Source organism: Thunnus thynnus, chromosome 18 (genome assembly GCF_963924715.1).
Source record: "Thunnus thynnus chromosome 18, fThuThy2.1, whole genome shotgun sequence".
In the NCBI taxonomy this organism is placed as follows: domain Eukaryota; kingdom Metazoa; phylum Chordata; class Actinopteri; order Scombriformes; family Scombridae; genus Thunnus; species Thunnus thynnus.
In genome coordinates, this window is record NC_089534.1 from 4,301,580 (window position 1) to 4,326,666 (window position 25,087).

Sequence of the window (25,087 nt, forward strand, 5' to 3'; positions counted from 1 at the left end):
TTCAAAACCGGACTGAAATATTTCCCAGTCAAATCTTTTATTGATCTCGTACCAACATCTAATTTCTTCCATACATGTCTCATAAAATGATTAGTAATCATATTCAACACAATATTGATGTTCAGTAGTTTCATAGAAGCTTATGAAGGATTTCATTCACTTTGGTAAATAGTTCATACCAGTAAATACAAATACTGTTAGTGTGTGTGTGTGTGTGTGTGTATGCTTAGTGTGTTTATGTACAGAAGTGTGTTTTCTCCACTGTCCACCACCAAAGCCGGATGCGACGGCGTAGTTTATGACACAGAAAAACAACAACAAGAGAAAAAAAAAAAAAAAGATTATTGATTCCTTCTTCCATCAGCAAATTCTCATATTCACATTTAACCGATTATTTTTCTGTCTTTTTTTTTTTTTTTTAACGATTATATCGATACAGTTCAAAAGGTTAACGGTCCGCTTCCAGAGAGAGGGGCGCTTGTTTTTTTCCGATCTTGTGCTGTCCGGTGTGGGGCGGGGCACCACTCGTCTGTCCTCGCTCGTCTGACCGACGCCAGCTTCCATAGAGGATCACTCACCTTTGACCTTTTCTAGGGACAAAAAAAAAAGACACAGAGAGAATCGGTCATTGGCAGCTGATTTGGAGGCAACTTTTAAGTACAAAATCCTGACTTTTGTGTGCGTGTTTAGTTTGAAATATGCAGATTGTGAGCTCTCGAACATGAGGGGAAAAACAACAGTTTGCATATTGGGTCCCAGGCGTCAACAGGGCACAGTACAGTGTTTCCAGATGAGACTGACAACAAGTTTGTTTTTTTTTTGCCCCACACAAGTGGAACAACTGGCAGAAGCGTGCTAAAATACTCATTTCAAACATCTGTTGGCAGATTTGTCGCAGTGTGGATGCTGTGCGTGCTCTCGTTGAACGATGTTGATGTCTCTGATTGAATGTCTTTGGATGTTGTCTCTGGGTTTTTTTATGCTCGCTGTAAATCTTGTTGTTTGTTTTTTGTTTATTTGTACACAGTAAACTTTTAAATTTTTCTGTATGTTCTGTACTCTGGAAAAGAGAGCGTGACCTCAGTGACCCCTCGCTGCAGCCTCCATCACACACGGACGCTATATGTTATAATAACGTAAAAATGACATCATCTGCACACCAGTGTAACCATCACACTGAACAATGGTGCGTTAATTTGACACAATTATTAGTAATTTTGCATTGCAAAATATATTTTTACTATATTTATCATACTTCACATTTTAATTGTACATTTTTTATCTTTTGTGGTAGAGGTATTTTTCTCTAACTTTGTGTAGGTACTTGTGTTTTCTTCATTTTTTGATTGTTACGCACCACAAAACGATAACTCCGATATGACAGGAACGCAGCATGAGTCAATCTTAATCTACTAAGATGAGAAGAGGGATCAGTTTATTGGGATATAGTTGAACTTTTTGTCTGTGGAAACTGACCAAATGGTACAAAAAGTAGCTCAAACTATCACAACCTGCCCAAAACTATGTTTAACCTCACAGTTAAATAAAAAAGTAGTGCAAAGACGCTCAATCTGGCAACGCTGCATATTTATCATACAGAGTTATCAGAGTTAAAGTTTGTTATTCAAAGACATTTAATTCACCAAGAATGAAAGATTTTGGGTTTACATGTGAGGGATAAAACACACAAGCACAACTTATTGAGTCTAAGCTCACCATGAATACTTTTTACCAGTAGATTGATTTCCATTCAAACTTGTTCTGTGCTCTCTTTTTTTATCTTTAATTAAAATCCAACATGTGAACCATGTTTTAATTACTTTATGGTCAAATAAAGGCTTCAACAACATTTGGTATTTGACTTGTGTGTTTGGAAAAAAAGAGCAATAAACAAAAGTAATAAAACGTCAAATTTAGGGCTGTAGTCTGCTGGTCGAGTGGTCGATTAGTTGGTCGATATGCTCTCGTCCGACTAAATTCTCATTGGTCGAATAATCTCAGTGTTATTTTCACAAGGAGAGAAGTGCTACATCAACAAGCTTTCAAGGATTAATCCATTATTTCCTGCGGCGGGAGGGACAGACTAACAAATTACCTGTGAAAACAACGGGGGTGTATTCAAAACACCCCCGTTGTTTTCACAACTTTGAACTCGCCCAACGTAACGGGGACCGCTGGGTCTAACCGTTCTCAACGTTTACTGAACGTACTGAACGTTTACTGAATCTGTGTTTCTCCACAATGACACAACGACAACCCCCGCCAGGCCAAAAAATATATTTTTTAATATTTGATTGGAAATCGACAGCGTTTGGGAGTCTCTGAGCAGCGCTTTTCCGGTACGTGAGTCAACGTCTGTGTCGTTGCCTGGGAAACCACTGGTCGCGAGGCTCCGATAAGGAGTATGTTTGCGTAGCGAGCGGGGAAAGAGCGAGAACATGAGAAGTGACGGTGGATGCGAGCGGGGCAGAGGAAAGGTTAGTAGTAAGTTGTCAGTCTGGCAGTAAATGTACAGTACAGACTACAGTGTGTCGGTTAATAAATGCTAAAAAGTCACGTCTGTTTCCTTAAATGCTGAAAAAGTAAAGGGGGTTAGCCCAAAAGTTAGCAACAATAGGCTAACATAACCTGAAGACGCAAGACAGAGAAATATGTGGCTGCTGAGTTTAATGTGTACTCTGTCCCGTTACTTTGGTTGACTACAGCCCTAATCAAATTACTCTCAAGCCCAAGAAGAAAATAATGAAAATTATTAACTTTGAGTAAAAATATAATTTTTGCACTCAAGGCTACGTAATGTCTTGTCAAGGTGGATATACTTTACAGTAAAGTGTATTTGGTCAGTCTTGGTGTGTGTGTGTGTGTGTGTGTGTGTGTGTGTGTGTGTGTGTGTGTTGTTACCTGTGTGTGGCTGGTCCCAGATGTAGCTGTTGAGGATTTCTCCGAGAATGTAAAAGACACAAATCACTACGGTCATGGCGCTGAAGAAGACGACTCGAGCTAGCGGAGCGATGCGCTCCAGCACCGGGTAGACCCACACGCCCGTCACCTGGTGCACCCAACACGTCCTGGGGGGGGGAGGGAGAGGAGGGGGCACACAGGAGGTTAAAACGCATTCTGAACAGACTGCAGACACGTTTAACTGGAGAAAACGGTGAAATTACTTTATAAATCCCATACGAGAGTCTGTTTAAAGTAGGGGAAGTCCACTGATTTTACACATTAAAGTCTGTTTCCAGGTGTTAACTGGTGATGGAAATAGGAAACACTCGGTACCAGAGGATGTATCCCAAACCGAAGAAGCAAACTGCCGCCAGACCCCACGACCTGCTGGGATACCGATGGTGGGTGGTCCGCATCTCGATGATGATGAAGGGAAGAACGGTGGTGTGCTGAGAGGAAGAGAGAGGGAGATAATCAGGTAAAAAAGATTAGAGTAAATCAGACGTCGACATGTTTTGACCTCCTCAGGCTGATCATCACCTGTAGTTTTCTGAGCATGTTGAAGCCTGGATGAAGGTTTATCACTGTCAGCCGCCATCTTGGCTCTAATTGGAGTCACACAATATAAATTTGAGCAAACAAGTGCTCAAAATGACAAGTTGAAAGAGAAACTGGATGCATCTTTTTGGAGTCATTCATGGTTCTACATCTTATATCAATGAGCCGCACCGCTGTGACATGTTCCTCCATCACAAAGAGTTTTGGGCGCGTTAGTTTGTTTTAACACTGCAGCTAATGATTATATCGATTAGTTGTTTCTTTTATAAAATATCAGAAAAGGTCGATCGCTGTTTCCCAAAGCCTGAGGTGATGCTCTCAAAGTCAAGGCAAAGCAAATCCTGCACAAGATAACTCGAAGTACTCCACAGAAATACAGAAAAACACAAGATAAGTGAGAACAAGCAGATCAAAACGCACAGAGAACAGTTGGAAATCATAAAAAAACATTAAAACAATGGAGACATAACACACATAGCAACTGTAAAAAGATCCTGAAGGTCTAGAGTTGAGATTTAAAGATGCTCAGCTCTGTCTCTAGTCTCAGTTTAGCAGCACAGTAACTACAAGCAGCAGAGCCAGTTTTAGTTTAAATCCTGGGAACTACGAGGAACCCTCAGCCAGCCGACCTGAGCGGTCCGGAGGTTCAGATAAGTATTTTGGATCTAAGCTGTTCAATGATTTATAGACAAGTAATAATATTTTGAAGTTAATTCTTTCCGAAACTGGTGGCCAATGAAGCGATGTGAGAACTGGAGATATGTGCTTTTTTTGGTTCTTGTTACGACTCCGGCAGCTGCAAAGGTCATCTGGATCACAACAAACAGTCACCGCTTCAAGATATTCAGTTTACTGTCATAAAGGACTAAAGAAACCTGAGAAAAATCACATTTAAGAAGCAGGAATCAGAGAATTTGGACGTTTTTTCTTAAAAAAAAATGACTCCAGGTGATTAATCGAGTAAATAGTTGGCAACTAATTGATTAATCGACTAATCATCGCAGCTCTAGTTTGTTTAAAACGGCTAACAGCGATCACGTTTTCACTCTCAGGAGAGAGACGCCACTGAGCATGTGCAGGAATGTGGTTTCTGTTTACAGCTTCGCAACCTGTTGACAACATCGGACATTGTTCAGAACTTTAGTTCAAAGTCAAGACGATGCAGGAGGTTTACGGATAAATACATAATACTTGTGAGTAGATCAGTTTATTGTTGGTTTGGCTCCGAACATGAGATTTGTTGATCCCCAGCCTTATCATTTAATAATTTATTCATCTCTATATACAGTTTGTGTGTGTGTAATCTATCTAAACACACACACACATTTATAATGGAGATCATGGCATTTGCTGAAAATAGCAACATGCGAGAATTGCTTTTAATCGATATTGTTGTGACTCACCGTGAACCAGCACTTAAACACACACACACATATTCATGAAGTCTCACACACACACACACACACGTATCCTCTAACAGTAACGTTCCCTACCTGCTGCTGTCAAATCAATCGATCAATATCTTCAAGCAGCAGCAGTATAGTCTGCTCGTCTGCCTTCGTGTGAGCTACTCTCTTCCTCCACTAGGGGGCACTCACATACAAAGACACACTAACACACACACACACACACACACACCAGGCGTAATTGTCTCAGCAGAGTTGAGACCTCTTACCTCATTTGCACTCTCAGGAGCACAGCTGTAGATCCGTGTGTGTGTGTGTGTGTGTGTGTGTGTGTGTGTGTGTCAGACCGCTCACCCAGGGCTAAGTCAGACTGCTGAGCTCTCTTGTCTCCTGCAGTCTGGCTTGTCGGCCTTGTTATGTTACATTGAGGAAAGCAACAACTGGGATTCCTCCCCATAATTCCGTCCGATAATTATTCCCAGACGGATGGAAACGGGTTTAGCGAGACGTTGTGGTGCTGCAGTAGGTGTAAATGTGGGCACAGGTTTGGTTTAAGTGTTGGGTTTAATCCAGGGTTTGTCTCCTGTTAGAGCTCTGATAAAGAAACTAGATTCAGAGACGTCTAACACTGAACACAACCTGCTTCAGTCGGATTGAAAAGAATGAGAAGTGTGCATGGTCGAAGGACGGTCAGGTGTTATTAGTTGTCATTAAAAGATCCCCACACAGTCATTTAATGCAAAAAATACACTTAAAAGTTGATGTGAAGCTTATATGAGGCTGAGTTAGTCATATCAAGTGGATATCTGACACATTTACAGTCTTTTTTAGCATCAAATTCCCTCTTTCAGTGGAAGTTTAGTAACAAAAAGAGGGACTTTGGCACTAAAAAGACTGTCATTTGGACGCTGAAGCTTCATATTAGCTTCAGATAAACTTTTAAATACATTTTTGCACAGAAGGATTTTGTTGATTTTGTCCTCCATCACTTCCATTATAAGTGCATTATCCCAGAACTTTTGTCTTTTTATACATTATTACTATTTGTAACTTTAGTGGTTTCCCACAGCAGACTGATTAGTACTTTTATAACAACATAAAACTATATTATAGCATAATTAGCATAATACACTATAATGAATATGCATTCATATCTTGATGCTTGTTATAAACACTTAAAATCTCCTTTTATCTGCTTATAACTACATTATAGTGTGTTATAAACCATTATTATTTATTTATTAATATTGATTAATAAGCCAATTACTCTCCCAAATTAATTGAATGTTTGTTTAGTCTATGAATTGTCAGAAAAGAGAGGAAAATGCTGTAATTTGCCACATATTAAGGAGATGTATTCATGTCCAACAGGCCGAAACCCTCAAAGATATTCTGTCATGTACGGCAATGAAACCCATTAAATCCTCACATTTCAGTAGCTGGAACCTTAAAGTAGCATCACTCAGTTCATAAATATATTCACCTGATAAATCATCTTAAAAAATCAGCAAACACTTCTTCAGCTGTCGATAAGTAATAACGTGACCTGGCACGAGCCCCTTTTTTTTTTTTTTTTTTAACTGATTAATCGAAGCGTCAAACATCACTTTTAGATTCGACGGAGTCCAAGAGAGGTCTAGTTTAGTAACCGGAGTGCAGAGAGTCCGTCTGTCCCGGGCCAACTTGGATCCGGACGTGCAGCATTAGGTCATGACAGTTTGTATCTCGCAGTTGTTTTTTTTTTCTCTCTGCATCCACCACAGTTAAAAATGAATCACTTGTTCCCTCTGTCGATTGTCCGCTTTCCCACCGAAATTTCATCCAGAAAATAGTGGAAAAGTAGGTTTCCATAATGTGTCGGCACAAACAGGGACGGAGGAGAGGGGAAAAAAAAAAAAGGAAGACGGCGTTAAGAGGATTGTTTGTCCAGCAACTGCTTCCCCTCTCCTCCCTCCCCTCCCCTCCCTCCTCCTGATGCATTTTACTCATTAAAATCTGTATTTTAGACTTAAAATGTCTTTCTTGGCGTCGGGGAAAGAGTCTATCATTGTTCCATGTGTAAAAAATTAAAGTTAAACAGTGTGATAGGCACTCAAACCGAGGTTGCTGCTGCTTGCATGGAACAAAATAAAAATCTGCAGGGAAACACTGAATACTCTTTTATTTTTTGCAGGATCGAATTTAAAGATATTCAGTGACAGTTTCCTAATTCTCAGATGTTCAAACTGTATTTTAACACATGAAAATCAGTATTGTGCTTTTATTTTATATACAGTACACTAAATGAAGGAGGCCGCTGTGTCGCATCTCAACTTGGAACGATCCAGTTTTTTTTTTTTTTTTTTTTTTAGGCTTTCCCCTCGGAGGATTTGAAAAGGTCAGACTGAAGATGCCAAGTATGTGCAAACTAACAAGAGTAACAACGTCTCAGTGCTCTCAGACGAGGACAGAATAGCTTTCTCTCCTGGGGTCTTAAATTCTAGGTTTCCCTCCCATCATTATACTGTACACACACACACACACACACACACACACACACACACACACACACATCCTGACGCTGCACTTTTACCCAGTATATCTCGGTGGAATTCCAGTCTCTTGGTCGTGTTTAAGTTTAGTCTCTGCTGAGAGGACTCGCCGCTCGTAAATAATACTCCCTTTATTCTCGCTGTCCCTCTTTCTCTATTTTTGTTTCTAGATCTTTCTTTTTGTCCCCCCCCTCCTCTCTCTCTCTCTCTCTCTCTCTCTCTCTCTCTCTCTCTCTCTCTCTCTCCCTCTCCCTCTCTCTCTATGTCCCCCCTGCCCCCCCCCCCCAGAGGTTTGTGGTTTCGCTCGAGCAGCCAGTTTTCTGCCTCTGTGGAAAATCCCCCCCCCTCTTCGGCAAACAGCCGTGGTTCGATCCTGTGGTCTGAGGCTAAAAACAGGACAAACCATTTCACACAGAGATACACAGCTGGGGGGCACTGACTGTAAAAAATAAAAAATAAAAAAATGGACGTGACTTCACCCTCTGGTTTGTGGACTCCCATTTTGAAGCCTCGAGTTTGGCATTTTGACCTTCACCATCTTGGTTTTTTGAAGCCAGAAGTGACCATATTTGGACGAGAGGGCGGAGCTAACACTAGCGTTAGCCGCTAGCTACAGTCTATTGCTGTGTCTCAAATCGCATACTTTATACTTTCACTTAACATTTTGAGTGCGTAACAGAAGTATGGAAAAATGCAGTGTAGTGTGAGAACCCGGATGGTGCACTCAAAACGGTCAAAAAGTTGAGTGTGGAACTATGGACGCTTCTCGCCCTCAATGGTCGCCATCTTGGCTACGCAGCAGAAGGGGAGGGACCACTTTTCAAACTGGAAATGGCTACTATACTGTTGTCGGATATAAGCCGAGTATGTTTTTTGGGTTAATTTAGCAGTCTGTAATGATTTGGTAGCGCGAATGCTAACGCTAGCTAATGCTAATTTGCGATCGTCATTTCCGGTAATTGCACAACGGCTGTGTTTACTTTGAGACAACACTACCCTGCAGAAATTTGCACACTACGCCAGTAAGTACATATTGTACACAGTGTACTACATGAAAGTGTACTAACAGAAGTACGTGATTTGAGACACAGCTTATGGTTTACTTTGATTTTGCTAATGCTAATGCTAATTTTGGCTAGCAAAAAACTTGCCAGAAAAACTGAACATCCGACTCTTTAGAGGGTCTTTTAGTACAACCGAACATCGAACAAGACTTTTTAGGCGACTAAAATGTTACAATTAACTTTCATGAACTGAAAACGCACTAAAATAGCAACAACTAAGCTTATACTCCTATTCTAATCTGGGATTATGTTACGTAACGTAAGTAACCAACGTTGTTGCCGTGGTAGTGACTTGTCAATCACAAGGTAGCCACGCACTAAAGCATACGCTGCTTTATCATCTATTTTACTCTAAATGGACCTTAATTTACAAAACAACCATTGTGTTGTATTAAAGAAGTCTTTAAACTAGCGATTGAGGCCATAAACTCATCAGTAATGAATAAAGTTAGAAGTAGGGTCATTTTCTCTCCGACTTCCATACAATCGGACTTCATTTTGCAACCAGTGGCGTCGCCCCCTGCTGGCCATTAGAGAGAACGCAGGTTTAAGTCACTTCCGCATTAGCTTCACTTGTCAGACCCGGAGCTTCCCGCTTGGCTGGGGGTTTCTGGGGTCACATGGCTGACAGCGGGTTCACAGGGGTCAAACGTCTTCCGGTGGCGATGAATCGAAACTGAGACGACTGAAACCGATGCGTCAGAAATAGATTTACTCTGTGATTTTTAAGACGCAGGATGTGTGACCTGAGAGTTGACAGCGATATTCCATCAAAATATCATTTAAAAAAAAAAAAAAAACAGCTTTACTGACTAAAAGGAGCCTTTATCACATCGGTTGCGGTTGGTCGGAATAACAGCGGCACATGAAAACAGCTGACTGAGGTAGTCCTGCTCCCATGATGCTTTGACAATGTCCCAATTGACGAAAAAGACTCATGGGATGTGTTACTGGATGCCCACAAACTTTTGATGCATGTGTGTATTTGTCTACTGTGCATGTAGATATGTACTGTATATTAGAGCTTAATTGGTTGACAAACACATAAATAAATCGGCAACTATTTTGATTATTGATTAATCATTTCAGTCATTTTTAAAGCAAAAATGACAAACGTCCCCGAGTCACAGCCGGTAGTTTATGAGGATTTGCTGCTTTTCTTTGTGTTAGAAGGTAAATTAATTGGATTTTGGACTGTTGGTTACATTTGAATTTGAAGATGTCACCTTAAACTGTGACAGACATTTTTTTACTGTTTTCAAAATTTTTAAAGACCAAACCAAATATTCAAGCACTTCATAATCACTGATTTTGATAAATGCTACATAAATACCCTTTTTATGGCTATTACTATTATTATTATCATTATTATTATTATTATTATTATTATTATTATTATTATTATTATTATTATTATAGCATAGTAGGGAACATGGCTACCTGACTGCTACCTATAAATGTAATATTTCTAATTTCTGTAGCCTGTTTATTGATCTCTTGTATTGATCACCACGTCCACCTTTTGCCCTTTTTTCTAAGTTTGTCAACCAGCGTCTCGCCTCACTTGCAGGGGTTGTAAAAGTAAAAGTGTGTCCATTTTGAGCGTCCACCTTTAAAGTTTATTTTAATTTAGAAAACAGAAATGTACCTTTTATTCCAGCTGTATGTCAACATCTGTATCTGCTTGTTGCAACACTTCATTGAAACTAAACTGTTTGATATTCAAGACCAAGAAAACTACTTTTAAAGCTGCAGAACAACCTGTTTCTATTAAATCAGACGGACACGTTTGATATCTTTGGAAACTTTTTGTCTCCTTCATAGAATTTAAAATAAACTTCTGTGGGGTTTTTTTTGAAAAAAAAAATTTTTTGGCTTCACAACATACGATTATAGAGATAAATCCAGCGGGTGGCCGCGGCAGAGTTTAAGAGGTCAAAGTGCAGCAGCTGATGCGGAGCTTTTTTGCTGAGTCCTGATAAAGGTTTTTAAACTGAACTCCGCTTGAACCTGAAAAAATCAAATGATAAGTCTCCTGTTGACATTTTTCACAATAGTTTTCTAACTTAAGGAGCTTATCATGTCACAGAGGGACAATCCTGTTCCACTTTTTCAGAAACACACTCAGCCGAGTTGTGACTGAGTTTGAACTCTGCAGAAACACTGAAGCTGTTTTATGTTTAGCGAAGAGAAGAAAGACGTTTGGTTTGATTCAAATATTTGTTTGTTTGAACTAAAACTGAACGATTTTTAAAGAAATATATCTAATTGCGATTATTTTGACTGATACTGCAGTTGCGTTATGATTTGCGACATCAGAGGGAACGATAATTTTTACATCTTTATTCTCATTTTCATTAAAAACTATATTAAAATAATTATGGTGTGTTTGGTATTTTGGTATTTTGATGCACCTCCTACGATTTGAAAATTGTAGCAGGCCATATTAGATAGATTTTAATAAAATTTCTACTCCACATTTCCTCTTTTTCTCTTGAATTCTGACCTTCTGCATTTTTTTTTTTTTTAAAAACAAATAAATCCAAAAGCTTAAAATGATTCTGTTGCAGCGTCTCTGTGCTTTGAAATAAATCTGCGCTGCTGTTTTTAATTACTGTATCATTCCATAAAGATGAGCCTGGTAGAGCTGCAGCTAATGATTATTCTCATGATCAATTAATCTGCAGATTATTCTCTCATTTAATCGTTTTGTCTATAAAACGTCAGGAAATAGTGAAAAATGCTTGTTATAATTTTCCCACTGCCGATGATAAACAGTCCAAAACCAAAAAAGATATTCTGTTTATTATCATGTATCACAATGAAAAGCAACAAATCTTCATATTTGAGAAGCTGCAACCAGCAAATGTGCATTTTACTTTAAAAATATTACTAAAACAATTACTCAATTACTGAAATAGTTGCTGTCGACGGACTAATCCCTGCAGCTCTGGAGCCTGGATTTATGTTCTCTAACACAGAAACAATAAAAGGTTCACGACTGACTTAATTTCAGCTTAACCATAATTCACCCTCAAAATGACTTAACCTGCATGAAAAGGTGTCACATGTATCAACCTCATGATCTCGTTTATTCACGGTGAAAAACTCGACTATTAATCAGTTAAAGATCATAGTTTGTATTTAAATAGATCATAAATTAAAAGAGAAACTTCTGCTATTTGTTTACTACTGGTTGTTTAGGAGATTGGTAATGAATATATTACTGTTCAATTTTGTATAAACGCCTAAAAGAAAAAAATGACAGATGCAGGAACAGCAGACTAATTGAATGCACACACACACACACACACACAAACACACACACACACACACACACACACTGCTAACAATGTAAGTAGAGCAGAGAAAAGATGAAGGGTAAATGTGGTTGCTGATCCCACGTTCGTCTGTATGTGTGTGTGTGTGTGTGTGTGTGTGTGTATGAATGTACCCAGACCCGACAATAATTCACCAGATGTGAGAAAATAGCTGATTCTAAACCAGCAGAGCTTTTATAACAACACTACGGAGGGAGAGTGTGTGTGTGTGTGTGTGTGTGTGTGTGTGTGTGTGTGTCAAGGGTCAATGGCGTCATACACAGTGTGAGACTATAATCCTCTGTTGCTAGGAGAAACCTGGCTGTGTGTGTGTGTGTGTGTGGGTCAGCCTTTATGAACTGTCAGGGTGAAGGATAACACACACACACAGACTCTCTGGAGCAGGACAATAACTAATATCAGTAAAACTGCAAACAGTTTTAACGATATAAAGTTTTTGTTTTGATTAGCATGACTGACCTTCACTGTGCAGAATAATGTTCGTGCAAATGTTCAGTTGTTTTATCTTTTTAGCTCAAATTTTACACATTTATCTTAAAATATGACTGAAAACGGATAAAAAATGCCTTAATTTTTACTCAAAACAATAAAATACACTAGCATCTGCAGACAAAAAGCAACACTTTTTTTGAGTATCTTCTATCTTGTTACCTAAAAGATTAGAATAAATTTACTGTAATGAAACAACAGAAACTAGTTAGGACCACGTATGAGAAGCAGCAGCGACAGTAATCCCTGAAATGGCAGCAGCAGCAGCTTTCACAGTGGTTGGTGAGATTAATCTAAGGGATCAAAAGATGATTACTGGTGTAGAAAATACCACCAAAAAAAAAAGTTTATTTTTCAAACTTTTCTCTCATCTTTAGTACTTTTGTGCAATATAGTTTCACCTCTTCAGACGTCTGAAACAAATCATATCAAACAATCTAGTAAGAGGAGATCACTCATCGATGGAGCTGCTCAGAAGGAACCAGTGACACAGTGCACTGTCACTAAGGGGTCCGGTTTCACCATCGCTTCCAGTAAAAACATCAAAAGGCCTGTCTCCAGTCTTTACTGGAAGTGTTTTTAACTATGCAAAACTACTGTAAAGACCTTAAAGAGGATATATTCTGCACATTTCCAGCTCTATATTTATATTCTGAGGCTCTACTGGGATATCTTTGCATGATTTCCAGTTAAAAACACCTTATTTATCTTCTACTGGTCCCTATATGCAGCCCCTCAGTTCAGCCTCTGTCTGAAACAGGCCGTTTTAACTCCTCTCACATACATCCGTACATGTTTGAGCCTGAATCCGATTGGAAATATGCAGAAGGCGAACAACCAGCGGAACGGGCTCTGCAACAAAAGGCCACCGACGACGGATGTTTTGCGGGCACGAGCGAACAATATGTCATCACGAGGAGGAGGAAGCAGAGGTAACTCTGCAACCGGAGCGTTCACAGCAGGTGAAGCCATCTGTTAAAACAAGCCGTGACCGTGTTTAACACAGACGTCCAACTTCAACAAAAAAGCATGAAAAAGACAGGAGGAATATTCATCTAAGAGTTGAAATATCAGTATTTCTTCATTACGTAATATCCTTCATGTATTTAACAAAAAAAAAAAAAAAAAAGGCAGATTGGTAATTGATAGCCACATAATTGTTTATTGCGTGTACACCCTTAATCACTTCCAATGGCCGTTAAACACATTTAATAAACTACTGTATCTTTTTCTCCCACTCCCTCTACATCTGTCGACCCCTCCCTCCTCCGAAGGGAACGGTGACACGGTTGCCGTGGCAGCCGGTACAAATAAACAACAGCGATACCATGGAATACCGCAAAATATTTACAACCACGCTGGACTCGAACAGAAACACACACACACACACACTTTCTCACGTTTTCTGTCTCTCTCTCTCACACACACACACACACACACACACACACACACAGCAGTTGGTGGTGTTCTGATTGTTTTGGTCCTTGGCGACGCCACCATAGCAACCGCTCAGCTATTACATCACCTCCTGGAGTAGGAGAAGAGACAGCGAACACACACACACACGCTGTCTTTGTCTCTTTCAATTAAAGTAGTGTTATGGGAATGATAATTCTTTAAACACAAAACACACACCACCTCACTTCACCTCACACTGCTCTCTGCATGTGTGTGTGTGTGTGTGTGTGTGTGTGTGCGTGCCAGCGTGTCAGTACGGTCAGTGTTCTGGCAGTAGGAAGTTTGATGAGGAGATTTTTGCATATTGCGTACAGAGTGCTGGAAAAATGTCAGATTATCTCACAGGCTGATTGAAACACACACACACACACACACACACAGCTGACGGTGTTATCAGTCAGGCGACATGGTGCGCAGTGTGTGTTAGTCGCTGTCTAAACATTAGATTAAACCTTCTTCCTCTAGATGGCAAATCAAAGCCAGCGACCCGCCGCTGACTCTATTCAAATTCAGAGGTTCACCCACACCAGCGTTCACCGCTGATAAGATTAATCAAGTACTTTATGAAGTTTATAATCCACTGATATGAGTAATGACCCCAGAAGGGCTCGTTTTACATGTCCTGACATGTAGAATGCTAATAGAAGGATCTGTCATTAATTAGGGCACAATTATTTTTATTATTGATTAATCTGTTGATTATTTTCTCAATTAATGGATTAGTTGTTTGGTCCATAAAATGTCAGAAAATGTACTTTTTTACTATCAGAGGACTAAAAAAACTAGAAAATATTCACATTTCTGATGCTGTAATCAGAGAATTTTGAGATTTTCTTCTTAAAAAATATCAGAATAGCTGGTGATTAATTTAATAGTTGGCGATTAATCGACTAATTGTTGCAGCTTTAGGATGTATTATATGATGCAGACCTGCACCCATCCCACAGGAAGTGCATTTAAAGAGGTTAGCAAGGTTAGCAAAACCAAAACCTGTATCAAGCTAATCGCCCCTAGCATGTTCTGAGTCTGCATCTACAGGGAGGCAACTAACAATTATTTTTATTATCGATTAATCTGTTGATTAATTTTCTCAATTTATCAAGTTGTTTGGTCCATAAAATATCAGAAAATGTACTTTTTTACTATCAGAGGACTAAAAAACTAGAAAATATTCACATTTCAGATGCTGAAATCACAGATTTTTGAGATTTTCTTCTTAAAAAATGACTGAAAAGTTGGTGATTAATTTAATAGTTGGCAAATAATCGATTAATTGACTAATTGTTGCAGCTTTAGAATGTATGATATGTTGCACAGACCTGCACCCAACCCACAGGAAGTTCATTTAAAGAGGTTAGCAAGGTTAGCAAAACCCGTATCAAGCTAATTGCCCCTAGCATGTTCTGAGTCTGCATCTACAGGAAGGCGTCCAGGAGGAATCCTGCAAAACCAACTCACTCCGTCCCCTAAAAAGGTGCTTCCACAAAGCGAGCGGTTGCCATGGCAGCTACAGATACCGTCTGTCTGTTCCTTTGCTAGCGAGGAGGTGCATCATTCAGGAAGCAGCTCCTGCGTCGTTTTCTCCGAATGAGTTTCCCTCATAATAGTTTCTGTGGTTGCCACGGTCACAAGGCGAGTCGCGGCGGCAAGTTGAAAAAGTTGAGCGGCTCCACCTCAAACACTCCACTGTCTGAGGCGTCGTCATTTCGGCGACTTACAAATTTAACTCTACAAAAGGCCGTTAACTTCTATTTATGCTCTTGGAACTTCAATCTGCTTTCCCGTCTCTAAGGTCTGCACTGAACCGGGGGGAAAAAAGCTGTCAAGTCTGCTGCTCCGTTTAACAAACATAAAACTTTAGGAACCTACTTTCTTCGCATGTTTTTAAAGAACACAACAAACGCATTTAGTACCAGGCGGTTATAAATTTTAATGTTCTTTAACCAACTATTAACAGTCACCAGTGTGAGAGTACAGGCGGTATGACTCACCATGCCGTGGTTGAGCCACTGAGGGATGAAGTTGTCCAGTAGTCTGGGGTAGACCAGGTCTCTGTCGTACAGGTAGAGAGACCAGAACGTAAAGACCACAAACTAGAGAGAGAGAGAGAGAGAAAGAAAAGAAACAAAAGTTAGCAAACAGTGTGCAGGAGTCCTCATATAACACGTATCAACGCCAAGCAGCTGCAGAAAAACACTCAAATTAAGTATGCATCAAGATTAATGAATGAGTGGGATGCGGTCAGGTCGGCGATAAGAAATAATCCTCATATCCAGCCGTACGTGTTATTGCACTGTGTCAGGAGGGGGTTTTTAACAACTCTGTGGGAGTAGTTGACTATTTTTTTTCTCGTTTGAAAATGCCAACGAGTGTCGCGAGGACATTGGTTACAGTAATTAAAGCTATTTTTGTCGTGCAGCAGCAGCAACGACTCAATAAGCAGAACATACTGTCTCTGTTGAATCTGAAAATGTCATAATGAAGCTTCACCTACAGTCAGTGTTTTATTAAGGATGCTGAATGTTCTGATCCGTAGTTTCATCGTTAGAGAAGCAGGTTGATGAAAGGAACTGGCAGGTAAAGTCTTGTCACCAGGTGAGACTGTGGTGTTAGAAACAGCTCACAGAACTGACTGTGAAACATGTTCATCTCTAACAGAACAAGAGCTGAGCTGATGAAAGCTGCTCAAACATTAAATCAGTCAGGAACTCCAGAGGAATCCTCATAACTTCAAGAATTTCTACTGGTCCTTCACTTTAGTTCATGACAACGTATAACTGATGAGAGCATGCTAACGTGCTCTATTTTAAAATGTTACCATGGTAACATGTACAATGTTACACTCTTAATGTTAGTATGTTAACATGCTAACATTTAACATGTAATGTGCTCATGTTAGTGGGCTATCCTGTTAACATTTAGCATAACAGTTCGATGTTAGCATGCTAACGTGCTGCATTTGAAAATGTTACCATGGTAACATGCACAATGTTACACTCTTAATGTTAGTATGTTAACATGCTAACATTTAACATGTAATGTGCTCATGTTAATGGGCTATCCTGTTGATATTTAGCATAACAGTTCGATGTTAGCATGCTAATGTTAGCATGCTAATGTTAGCATTAAAAGGAACCCTGCAGAGTTTTGTTGTAAACAAACAAAATTTATTACTCAACAAAACACTGTGTGTATTGTTGAGGTCTAACAAACATGTTGAACACACTTCTACACATGTTTAAGTATTTTAAATGCTGCATTGTTTACATTCATGTTTACTGGCTTGCAGTCTTCTTCGTTCTTAACTTTGCTGCATATTTTATAGAGCTGCAACGATTAGCCGATTAGCCAACCGACACAAAATGTATTGTGCGCTATGTTAATAATTGAATAGTCATTTTTTAAGTAAAAATGCTAAACATTTCTGGTTGCAGCCTCTCAAAGGAGAGAATTTGATGCTTTTCTTTGTCATAATTTATAGTAAACTGAATATCTTTTGATTTTGGACTGTTGGCTGAACTAAAAGAGAAAGCTATAGACGTCTACTTGGACTGTAGGAAATTGTAATGAGAATTTCTCACTATTTTTTGATGGATTGTAAAATAATATTAATGCATATTGTATACTATAATAATATAACTATAATAAGTTGCAGCCCTAGTATTTTGGCACATTATAACCACATGTAGATCACTACACTGTGTATTGCATCACTCGTGTATGTGCGCATGCATGCGAGTGAGCGACCAGAAAAAGTTAAGATGAGTAACGCGAAAATATATCGGATTTGTGATTGTGTTTGTGTTTGTGTCATCCTACGGCCAAACATTGCAATTTGTATGAGTGTAAAGAGGAGCATTACCGCCTCAAAAGCACACTTGCACAGCTATAGATGTTTAGTCTTGTTATTTTCGTTATGCCTGGGGTCAACTAGGACGCAGCCAGAAAATCCTGCAGCCAGCAGATCCAGCCACCTTCTATCCCACATGATGTGAGCGCAACATAAACTAACAAACTCCTCGTCTAACGTATCTCCAGCAGACGGTTTGGACTCGGGCCAGACCATGTTCTGCAGGATGGGGGTGGAATTACCTGACCGTCATCTGGGTTCCAGTTCGAGGCATGTGAACCAACCAGCCCCCCCCCCTTCCCCCTCCGCCCCCCCCTATTGTACCCTGACCGACATGTTCTCTGCTTTCAACAGGCCAACGGTGGCAGGAAACGCACACACCAGACACCCTGTACCTGTGTGTCACATCAACACGCAGCAGACTTCCACATTTTTCCACAATCCCGCACACACAAAAGAGCTGCTTATGGACACACACGGACATATAAACATGTAACATATGCACCTGCACACTCATGCATGTATACAACACGTACAACCGGAGCTACACACACACACACACACACACATGCAAGCACACACACACACACACTTTCCATATCAGGCAGGCCAGGTTTCCAGACATTAGCCGTGGTGATAATCATGTCTATTGTACTGTGTGTAAACTGAACTCGGTGCCCACACGGCAACTCACACACACACGGCACCATGCCAGCTGAAATCTTCTATAGGTGTGTGTGTGTGTGTGTGTGTGTAACAGAGGAAGAGAGAGGATGTGTGTTGTGGCTCCGACCGTGGCAACAATCGATATCAACTGTGCGTGATCACGTGTGTGTGTGTGTGTGTGTGTGCGCACATGCGTGTCAAAACTAGAATACAGCTGTGGGCTGACACAGGGCACCTTGCCAGCTGAAATCCTGTATAAAGTGTGTGTGTGTGTGTGTGTGTGTGTGTGTGTGTGTGTGTGTTAGTGTGACAGAACCATGTGATCTGTGTCTGCCAGCGCTGTGAGAAAAGGGGACATATGAGGCTTTTTGTGATTTTCTGCTGTTTTTATATTGTTATGATGTTAAATGTCTGTAAAACATGATGAAAGTTCCAAAACTTTTGAGTTAAACATCTGTAAAAAAAAAATGCTTCCTGCAAGTCAAAAGTCAGGGCTTCAGCCTTCCTCCTCAAGATGACATCAGATTGTTCGTGCACGCACACAAACCGCCGTACATCCTGTAGTCTTTGTTGCTAAGGTTGTTCACGTCGTCTACTCACATATTTCAGATCGGATTCGGTATATGACGCGTTTGAGAAGTTTATACTTTGAGTAAAGAACAAGAAAAAGAAGCGAAATCTGAATCCTGAAGCTTCCTGAACCCGGCCAATCAGAGCAGAGAGGGCTCATCAGGAGGCGGGTCTTAAAGAGACAGGAGCTAAAACGGCCTGTTTCAGACAGAGGCTGAACTGAGGGGCTGCATAAAGGACCAGTAGAAGATAAATAAGGAGTCTTTTGAATTGGAAATCATGTAAAGATATTCCAGTAGAGCCTCAGAATATAAATATAGAGACCTGGAAATGTGCATGATGTGTCACCTTTAAATTAAAAAAAGGGTTTTGCAGAGAATCATGTTACATTTCTTAAAGTTAGGTATCAAAAAGGTATTGTTTCTCTATTGGTACCTAAACCCAGTATTATACTGGTATTGTATCAGAAAAAAAACGTCAAATGAACCAAAAGATATTTTATTTACAACAATATTAGAAGAAAGAAAATCAGGAAACACTTGAGCAGCTGAAACCAGTTAATTGCATTTAGCTTAATAAATGACTTGATCGATTAATTGCTTATCTTAATTAGTGTTGAATAAACAGATTCAGTTTATAATAACCTGAAACAGGAAGCAGGAAGAAGACAATCCTCACGTTTGATCATCTGAAACCAGAAAGTGTTGAAGTTTCTGCTTAATAAATAATTGGGTGGTTATTAAATTATTTTATAAATTATTCAACTGATTCATCAACTAATTATCTCAACACTTGACAGGAAACTACAAAAGGTAGTTTTTAATGTTAGAACAGAGAAAGGACAACTCCTCTTATATACTCAGCTGTACTCACATTTGTCTAGTTGTATCTTTGTTTCCAGATAGATCCTCTTACATGTTTTTTTATAACTCGGAGATGCTGTTGAATAGTTTAGTGTTGTTGTTAAGGAAACCCTCAAGCCTGAACGCTCTCTGACAGCCTCCGGCTAACTGAACATGTGACAAACTTGGAAAAAAATCTAAATAAATAGCCCAAACCTGACCGTAAGCTAACGTTTCTGTGCTGTTTAACATGTAAATGTGAATTTTTCTAATGAGCTGATACAATAATCACATCACAAATTATTCTGAAACTAAAAATCTTCACATTTAGGAGAAAACTGTTGTCACCCTTGAGAGAAAGAGCGAGAGAGGCAGATATAAAGAGAAAGAGAGAGAGAGAGCTGATTATACTGCAAATGCATAACTCAAGCCTTTGATTCCTGTGAGCCAGGCTCATTCTTCCCCCCCAGGCTATCGTGTGTACAGTATATGTGTGTGTGTGTGTGTGTGTGTGTGTGTGTGTGTGTGTGTGTTGTGCGCATCCATCTGCTCACCGCTCCGACAGGGAAGGCCAGGACGGCCATCATCCAGTCCCTCAGGCCAATCAGCTTCCTCAGCTGCCTCTCCTGCTCCCTGCTGTCGCCTCCTTTAGTCAGCAGGCTGGAGACATCGATCAGGACGCACAGGCCGAAAAACACCGCCTGGATCACCTACAGAGAGACACACACACACACACACACGCACACGCACACGGAGAGAGAGAGAGAGGAGGAGTTCAGCACTCTTTCACACGACAAATACTTCAGAGAGGGAGAGAAAGAGCTGAGACAGGAAATTTATCAGAGAAGAGTTCAGAGAGGACGAGGAGAGAGAGGTGGAGAGAAACCAGACATTAGAGTAGAAACTGCAATCATTTCATCTTGTGGATCCACTTTTCTTTAACCTGCTTCTACTTCAAGTCAGTGATTTCATACGTTACGCCCTCCAGAGAAGAGACTTCAATCTTACAGTCGATGACCTTTGCTGTATGCTGGATGGTCATATAACTCAATTAAAGAACACGCTTCTTAGCCAGAATTTCACAATTTCTGGGCAGGAAAGCGATGGTGATGCTGGCAGGAGCTCTTGTCCAGCATGTTTATGGTGCAACGGCTTCACTTCACACCTTAAAAAAAACAGGCTTCACACTTCTCAGAACAAGATAGTCCGAGTTATTCTGAAACTCCCGGCGAGACCCTTCTCGTTTTGAGAGCCTCGAGTGGTTGAGAGTACAGGAGAGAGTCTCTCAGATCGAGTCTTGCATGAAGTTGTCCCTCAGTAATCTAAAAAAATGATTATGATGACTGACTCTTCCTCTCAGGTTTAAGAGCAACCTGTGGATGGAAACCTTTTTGTACAAGCTGGCTCCGAGGTTCTTCATAGTAGGATGTTATGTTATGATAATATAGGATGTCTTTCTATATATTTGATCTGCTGAGGTGGCTGTGAGGTAACGTTGATATATTGATCTCAGATGTAGAGAGTTTTGACTGATGCGGTGAAAAACCTGCTGAGTTTATGGTATTATTGTTTGGATTCATGCGTTGTATCGTTCTGGTCTCGTCGACGTGGTGACGGCAGCGACAAACAGTAAATTGATGCATCATCAGTTTTTCAGTTGATATGTTGAACTTGTTAGCAAACAGTCGCTTATTTCCACATCCAGCAGTTACGCAGCAACATTATTATCGTGTTTCTGTGTTTCTGTCCACCTGGTGAATGTAGGTCCAGTGTTCACTCTCTGTAGCTGCTAAACGCTTCACTACGGGGTTTATGAAACCTGTTTTAATGACATACTGATGTTTGTAAAATGAGAATATTCAGATGAGCCAACATGACATTTTTTCATGTTTTTTTCAGGTTTTTTGTTCTTCTTCCTAAAGTTACTTGACATTTAAATGCAAAAAAAAAAAAAAAAAAAATGACTTGCCAATTTGCATGTTATTGCCAGTTACCTAGCAACGGAGTTCCCTCAATTTAAAACCACTTGAATGCTAAACATATCCTTGACTTCCCATGTTGGAAACATAACCTCACCACCTCCAGTAGACCAGTAGAAAACACTGGAGCTTCTATCAACACATATAAATACCTCCCTTATAACCAGTATATTCACATAAGTATTAATCAGATTAAACACTTGAATTCAGAAGGAGCTGCAGAGCGTTCAGTGCATCGTGGTGCGCTGTATTTTCACCTCTCTGTGTGTAATGAAACACCCCCGTCAATATGTTCGCTACGATGGATCTGACCTTCTTCACCGGAGGAAGATGGAGAGGATGCGCACGCTCTCCTCCCACCGGGAGTATCGGTTGTCATCCACCGGGTGAAGAGACGGCTGGACGCTGGAGGGCTTTAATGCTATCAGATGTTACAGTTATATGTGTGTGTGTGTGTGTGTGTGTGTGTGTGTGTGTGTGTGTAAATACTTTACTGCTAACCTGCTCGCTGTGTGTGTGTGTCTACTAAGTGAGAATTGTGTTGACGTCAAGCTTGGCTGCTACATGAATAAAAGGTTTCTGTGAGAAGTCAGCTAGCGATGAGGCTCCGAGCAGTAACGACACACGCGCACACACACACACACGCACACACACACACACACACACACGCACATATAATCTAAGCGTCTGCATTTGTGAAATGGATCTAAAAGCAATCATGTCGACGTTTCAGTGTCAGCGTAGCGCACATTCGCAGGGTTTCATGTTGCCCCATGTTCAAACGCACACACGCACACACACACACACACACACACACACACACACTATGATTAAGAGCCAGATGTTATAGCGGTGTGTGTTTCCTGGCTGCTGGTGCGTACAGGTCATTAACGGCACAGTTAACCAGGTGGAGAGGTCTAATGTGGAAAATATGACATCGCTATTTCTCTCTCTCTCTCTCACACACTCACACACACACACACACACACACACACACACACACACACACATTATTAGTATTTTGTTACAGATGACTGTTATTATCATAAATAACAATACTTATGATTAATTCAATTGTAGAGATGCAACAAACAATTATTTTCATGATTAACTGTTTTGTCTATTAAGTGTCAAAAAATAGTGAAAAAACAGTCCAAAATCTACAGATATTTATTTGAGCATCATGTACGACACAGAAAAGCTTCAAATCTTCACATTCAAGAAGCTGCAACCAGCAAATTTGTTGCATTTTGCTTTGAAAAATTTGATTATTTGATCAGCAGAACAGTTGCCGATTAATCGACTTAAAGATTAATTGGCCAAAAGTTGCAACTGTTGTTTTTACTCCGACTATCCCTGATATCAGTTCTTACATGACACAACGAACTGAAAACATCAAAAGCAAAGTAACATCTGCCGATAATAAAGACGTTTCTCCTATAAGAAGTTAATTTTTCAACGATATCCTACGACAGCTGGAAGCACAGCTAACGTTCAGACTGTATGAGCCGTTGACTTTTAGCTATATGTTGTGAAAAGTCTGCTCATTATTTTCGCGATTAATGGATTATTTTGTCTATAAAATGTGAAAAAAATGGCTTTCACAATGTCTCAGCTCCTGCAGTGATGTTTTCAATTTGCTTGTTTTGTCCGCCCAACAGTCCAGAACCTAAAGATTTTTAATTAACTGTAAAATATGACAAATAAAAGCAGCAAATCCTCACATTTAAGAAACTAAAACCAGAAGATATTTAGCATTATTACTTGAAAAATGCCAGAAACAGTTATTCGATTAATTTTCTGTCGATCAACTAAGCGATTAATCGATAAATTGTTGGTGCTCTGGTCTTGAACGCATCCCCACTAACCAGCTAGTTATACTGAACACATGTTATTATTTCTGTTTCTATTTCTTGCTTGACTAAAGGATAAATTATTACTGAAATAAACAGACAGAAACACCCAAGACATGTAAGTTGATTTGTTCTTCAAATGGAGAGAGAGGGGGCGACCTCCTGCTGACTATTTGTTTACAATAATTAGCTTTTTATAGCTCGTTACATCTCTGTGTAAGCTTATTGTTGACATGCTGTGTTTGTGAATGACTGGCTCATACCGTCGACCGTCTCTTTGTGAGCGCGTGTATGTATGTGTGCATTGTCTGCAGGGAATGATGAATGGGAGCTGTGTGTGTGTCTACGTCACAGTCTTCTTGTTTTCACTGCTCGTTAGAGAGTAATTTAATTTAACTTCAGAATCTATAATAGATATGAAGCCTAATGCGTACTGACACTCTTTAACTGATACACAGCTTTTACAAATGTTTATTTAAATGTTTTACTTCCTTTTTTTTAAAGCCTATCCAGTGATGGAGGCTGCAGACTATATACATATATAGGCAAGGCAACTTTATTTATATGGCACAGCTCATACAGAGAGCAAATCAAAGTGTTTTGCAGAAAATAAAATAAAATAAAAGAGTTTTCACTTCTTTTTTCCTATGTGTATATACAAAAACAATAAATTAAACACTAAACCATGAACTGCGGCTTTCAAAGCATCAAAAATAAACTGAGAGGAGTTTGTGAGAATTTACTGAACGCTTTAACAACACTAATACTTTACCTTTAGCGGTAAAATGCGTGATTATTGATCTCTTCTGTTGGCTATATGGAATGAATGGGGAGTGCGCGCGCGGCACGCTCCCGCGCTGAGGCATCGTTTGTGACAGCAGCGCAGTCTGCACCATAACACCTGCTTTCCGGTTCAGCCTCTACACGCTCACCGGTCTACACACGCTGGGGGCTACAATAGTGACTCTGGACATGATTTAGTGTAATTTAGTACATATTTTTCTGTATAATTATGCATTAAACAGCCGAATAATAAGGGCAGAGAGGCGGAAACGCTGAATAATCACTCAAATGTCACACAACATGAAGCACCGGGGCTGCAGCTCCTCATGCTAAGCTAGCTCACCTACCGGGCTGTTTGGGGTTAAAAAAAACAAAACAATGAAACATTCAGTCTCACCAGGTCGATGAAGGTCAGAAACTTCCAGCTGCCTCCGTAGGTCTGGTGAGCCGGCATGTCCAAAGCTTTGTAGTGACAGAGGATGGAGAAATAAGACAGCAGGATGGCGACCCGGAGGACCTGCGAGGGGATCAGCGCCATGATGCTCGCTGTCTTGTCTTTTTGTTTACCTGTCTGCTGTTTTACCTCTCTGCACCTGTCCCTGCTTGTCTGTCTGTGTCTGGTGCTCCTTATTGTTACCTGTCTTCAACCCCCCTCGTCTATCCTCGCCTCTCCTGCCCCCCCTCTGTCTACTGCTTCCGTGTTATGATGATGATGATGATGATGCGAAGGGGAGGGGAGGGGAGGGGGTGTGTT

At 40.2% G+C, this 25,087-nt stretch overlaps 1 protein-coding gene across 2 annotated transcripts; it reads right to left on the reverse strand.

Annotated features, from left to right (window-relative positions):
* Positions 1–25,087, reverse strand: aig1 (androgen-induced 1 (H. sapiens)). Of its 2 annotated transcripts, XM_067572186.1 has the most exons (6): positions 24,731–25,055; positions 20,273–20,428; positions 15,782–15,883; positions 3,277–3,392; positions 2,902–3,068; positions 1–590 (listed from the first exon to the last, which is right to left on the reverse strand). In XM_067572186.1, exons 1-6 carry the CDS (start codon positions 24,869–24,871, stop codon positions 571–573), a joined length of 702 nt encoding a protein of 233 aa, XP_067428287.1. In that variant the 5' UTR covers positions 24,872–25,055; the 3' UTR covers positions 1–570. The 2 variants fall into 2 exon arrangements, with proteins under 2 accessions (XP_067428287.1, XP_067428288.1); XM_067572187.1 differs by lacking the exons at positions 1–590; positions 2,902–3,068; positions 3,277–3,392; positions 15,782–15,883; positions 20,273–20,428 and adding an exon at positions 20,435–20,540 and having other exon boundaries at positions 24,731–25,087.

Excerpts from the sequence above, each read along its gene's own strand:
- aig1 (XM_067572186.1), bottom strand. The coding sequence starts at position 24,871 with ATGGCGCTGATCCCCTCGCAGGTCCTCCGGGTCGCCATCCTGCTGTCT. Across the intron at positions 3,069-3,276 it reads GGTTTGGGATACATCCTCTG|GACGTGTTGGGTGCACCAGG; the intron begins GTACCGAGTGTT and ends TCCCCCCCCCAG. Across the intron at positions 591-2,901 it reads CTGGGACCAGCCACACACAG|AAAAGGTCAAAGGTGAGTGA; the intron begins GTAACAACACAC and ends TTTTGTCCCTAG.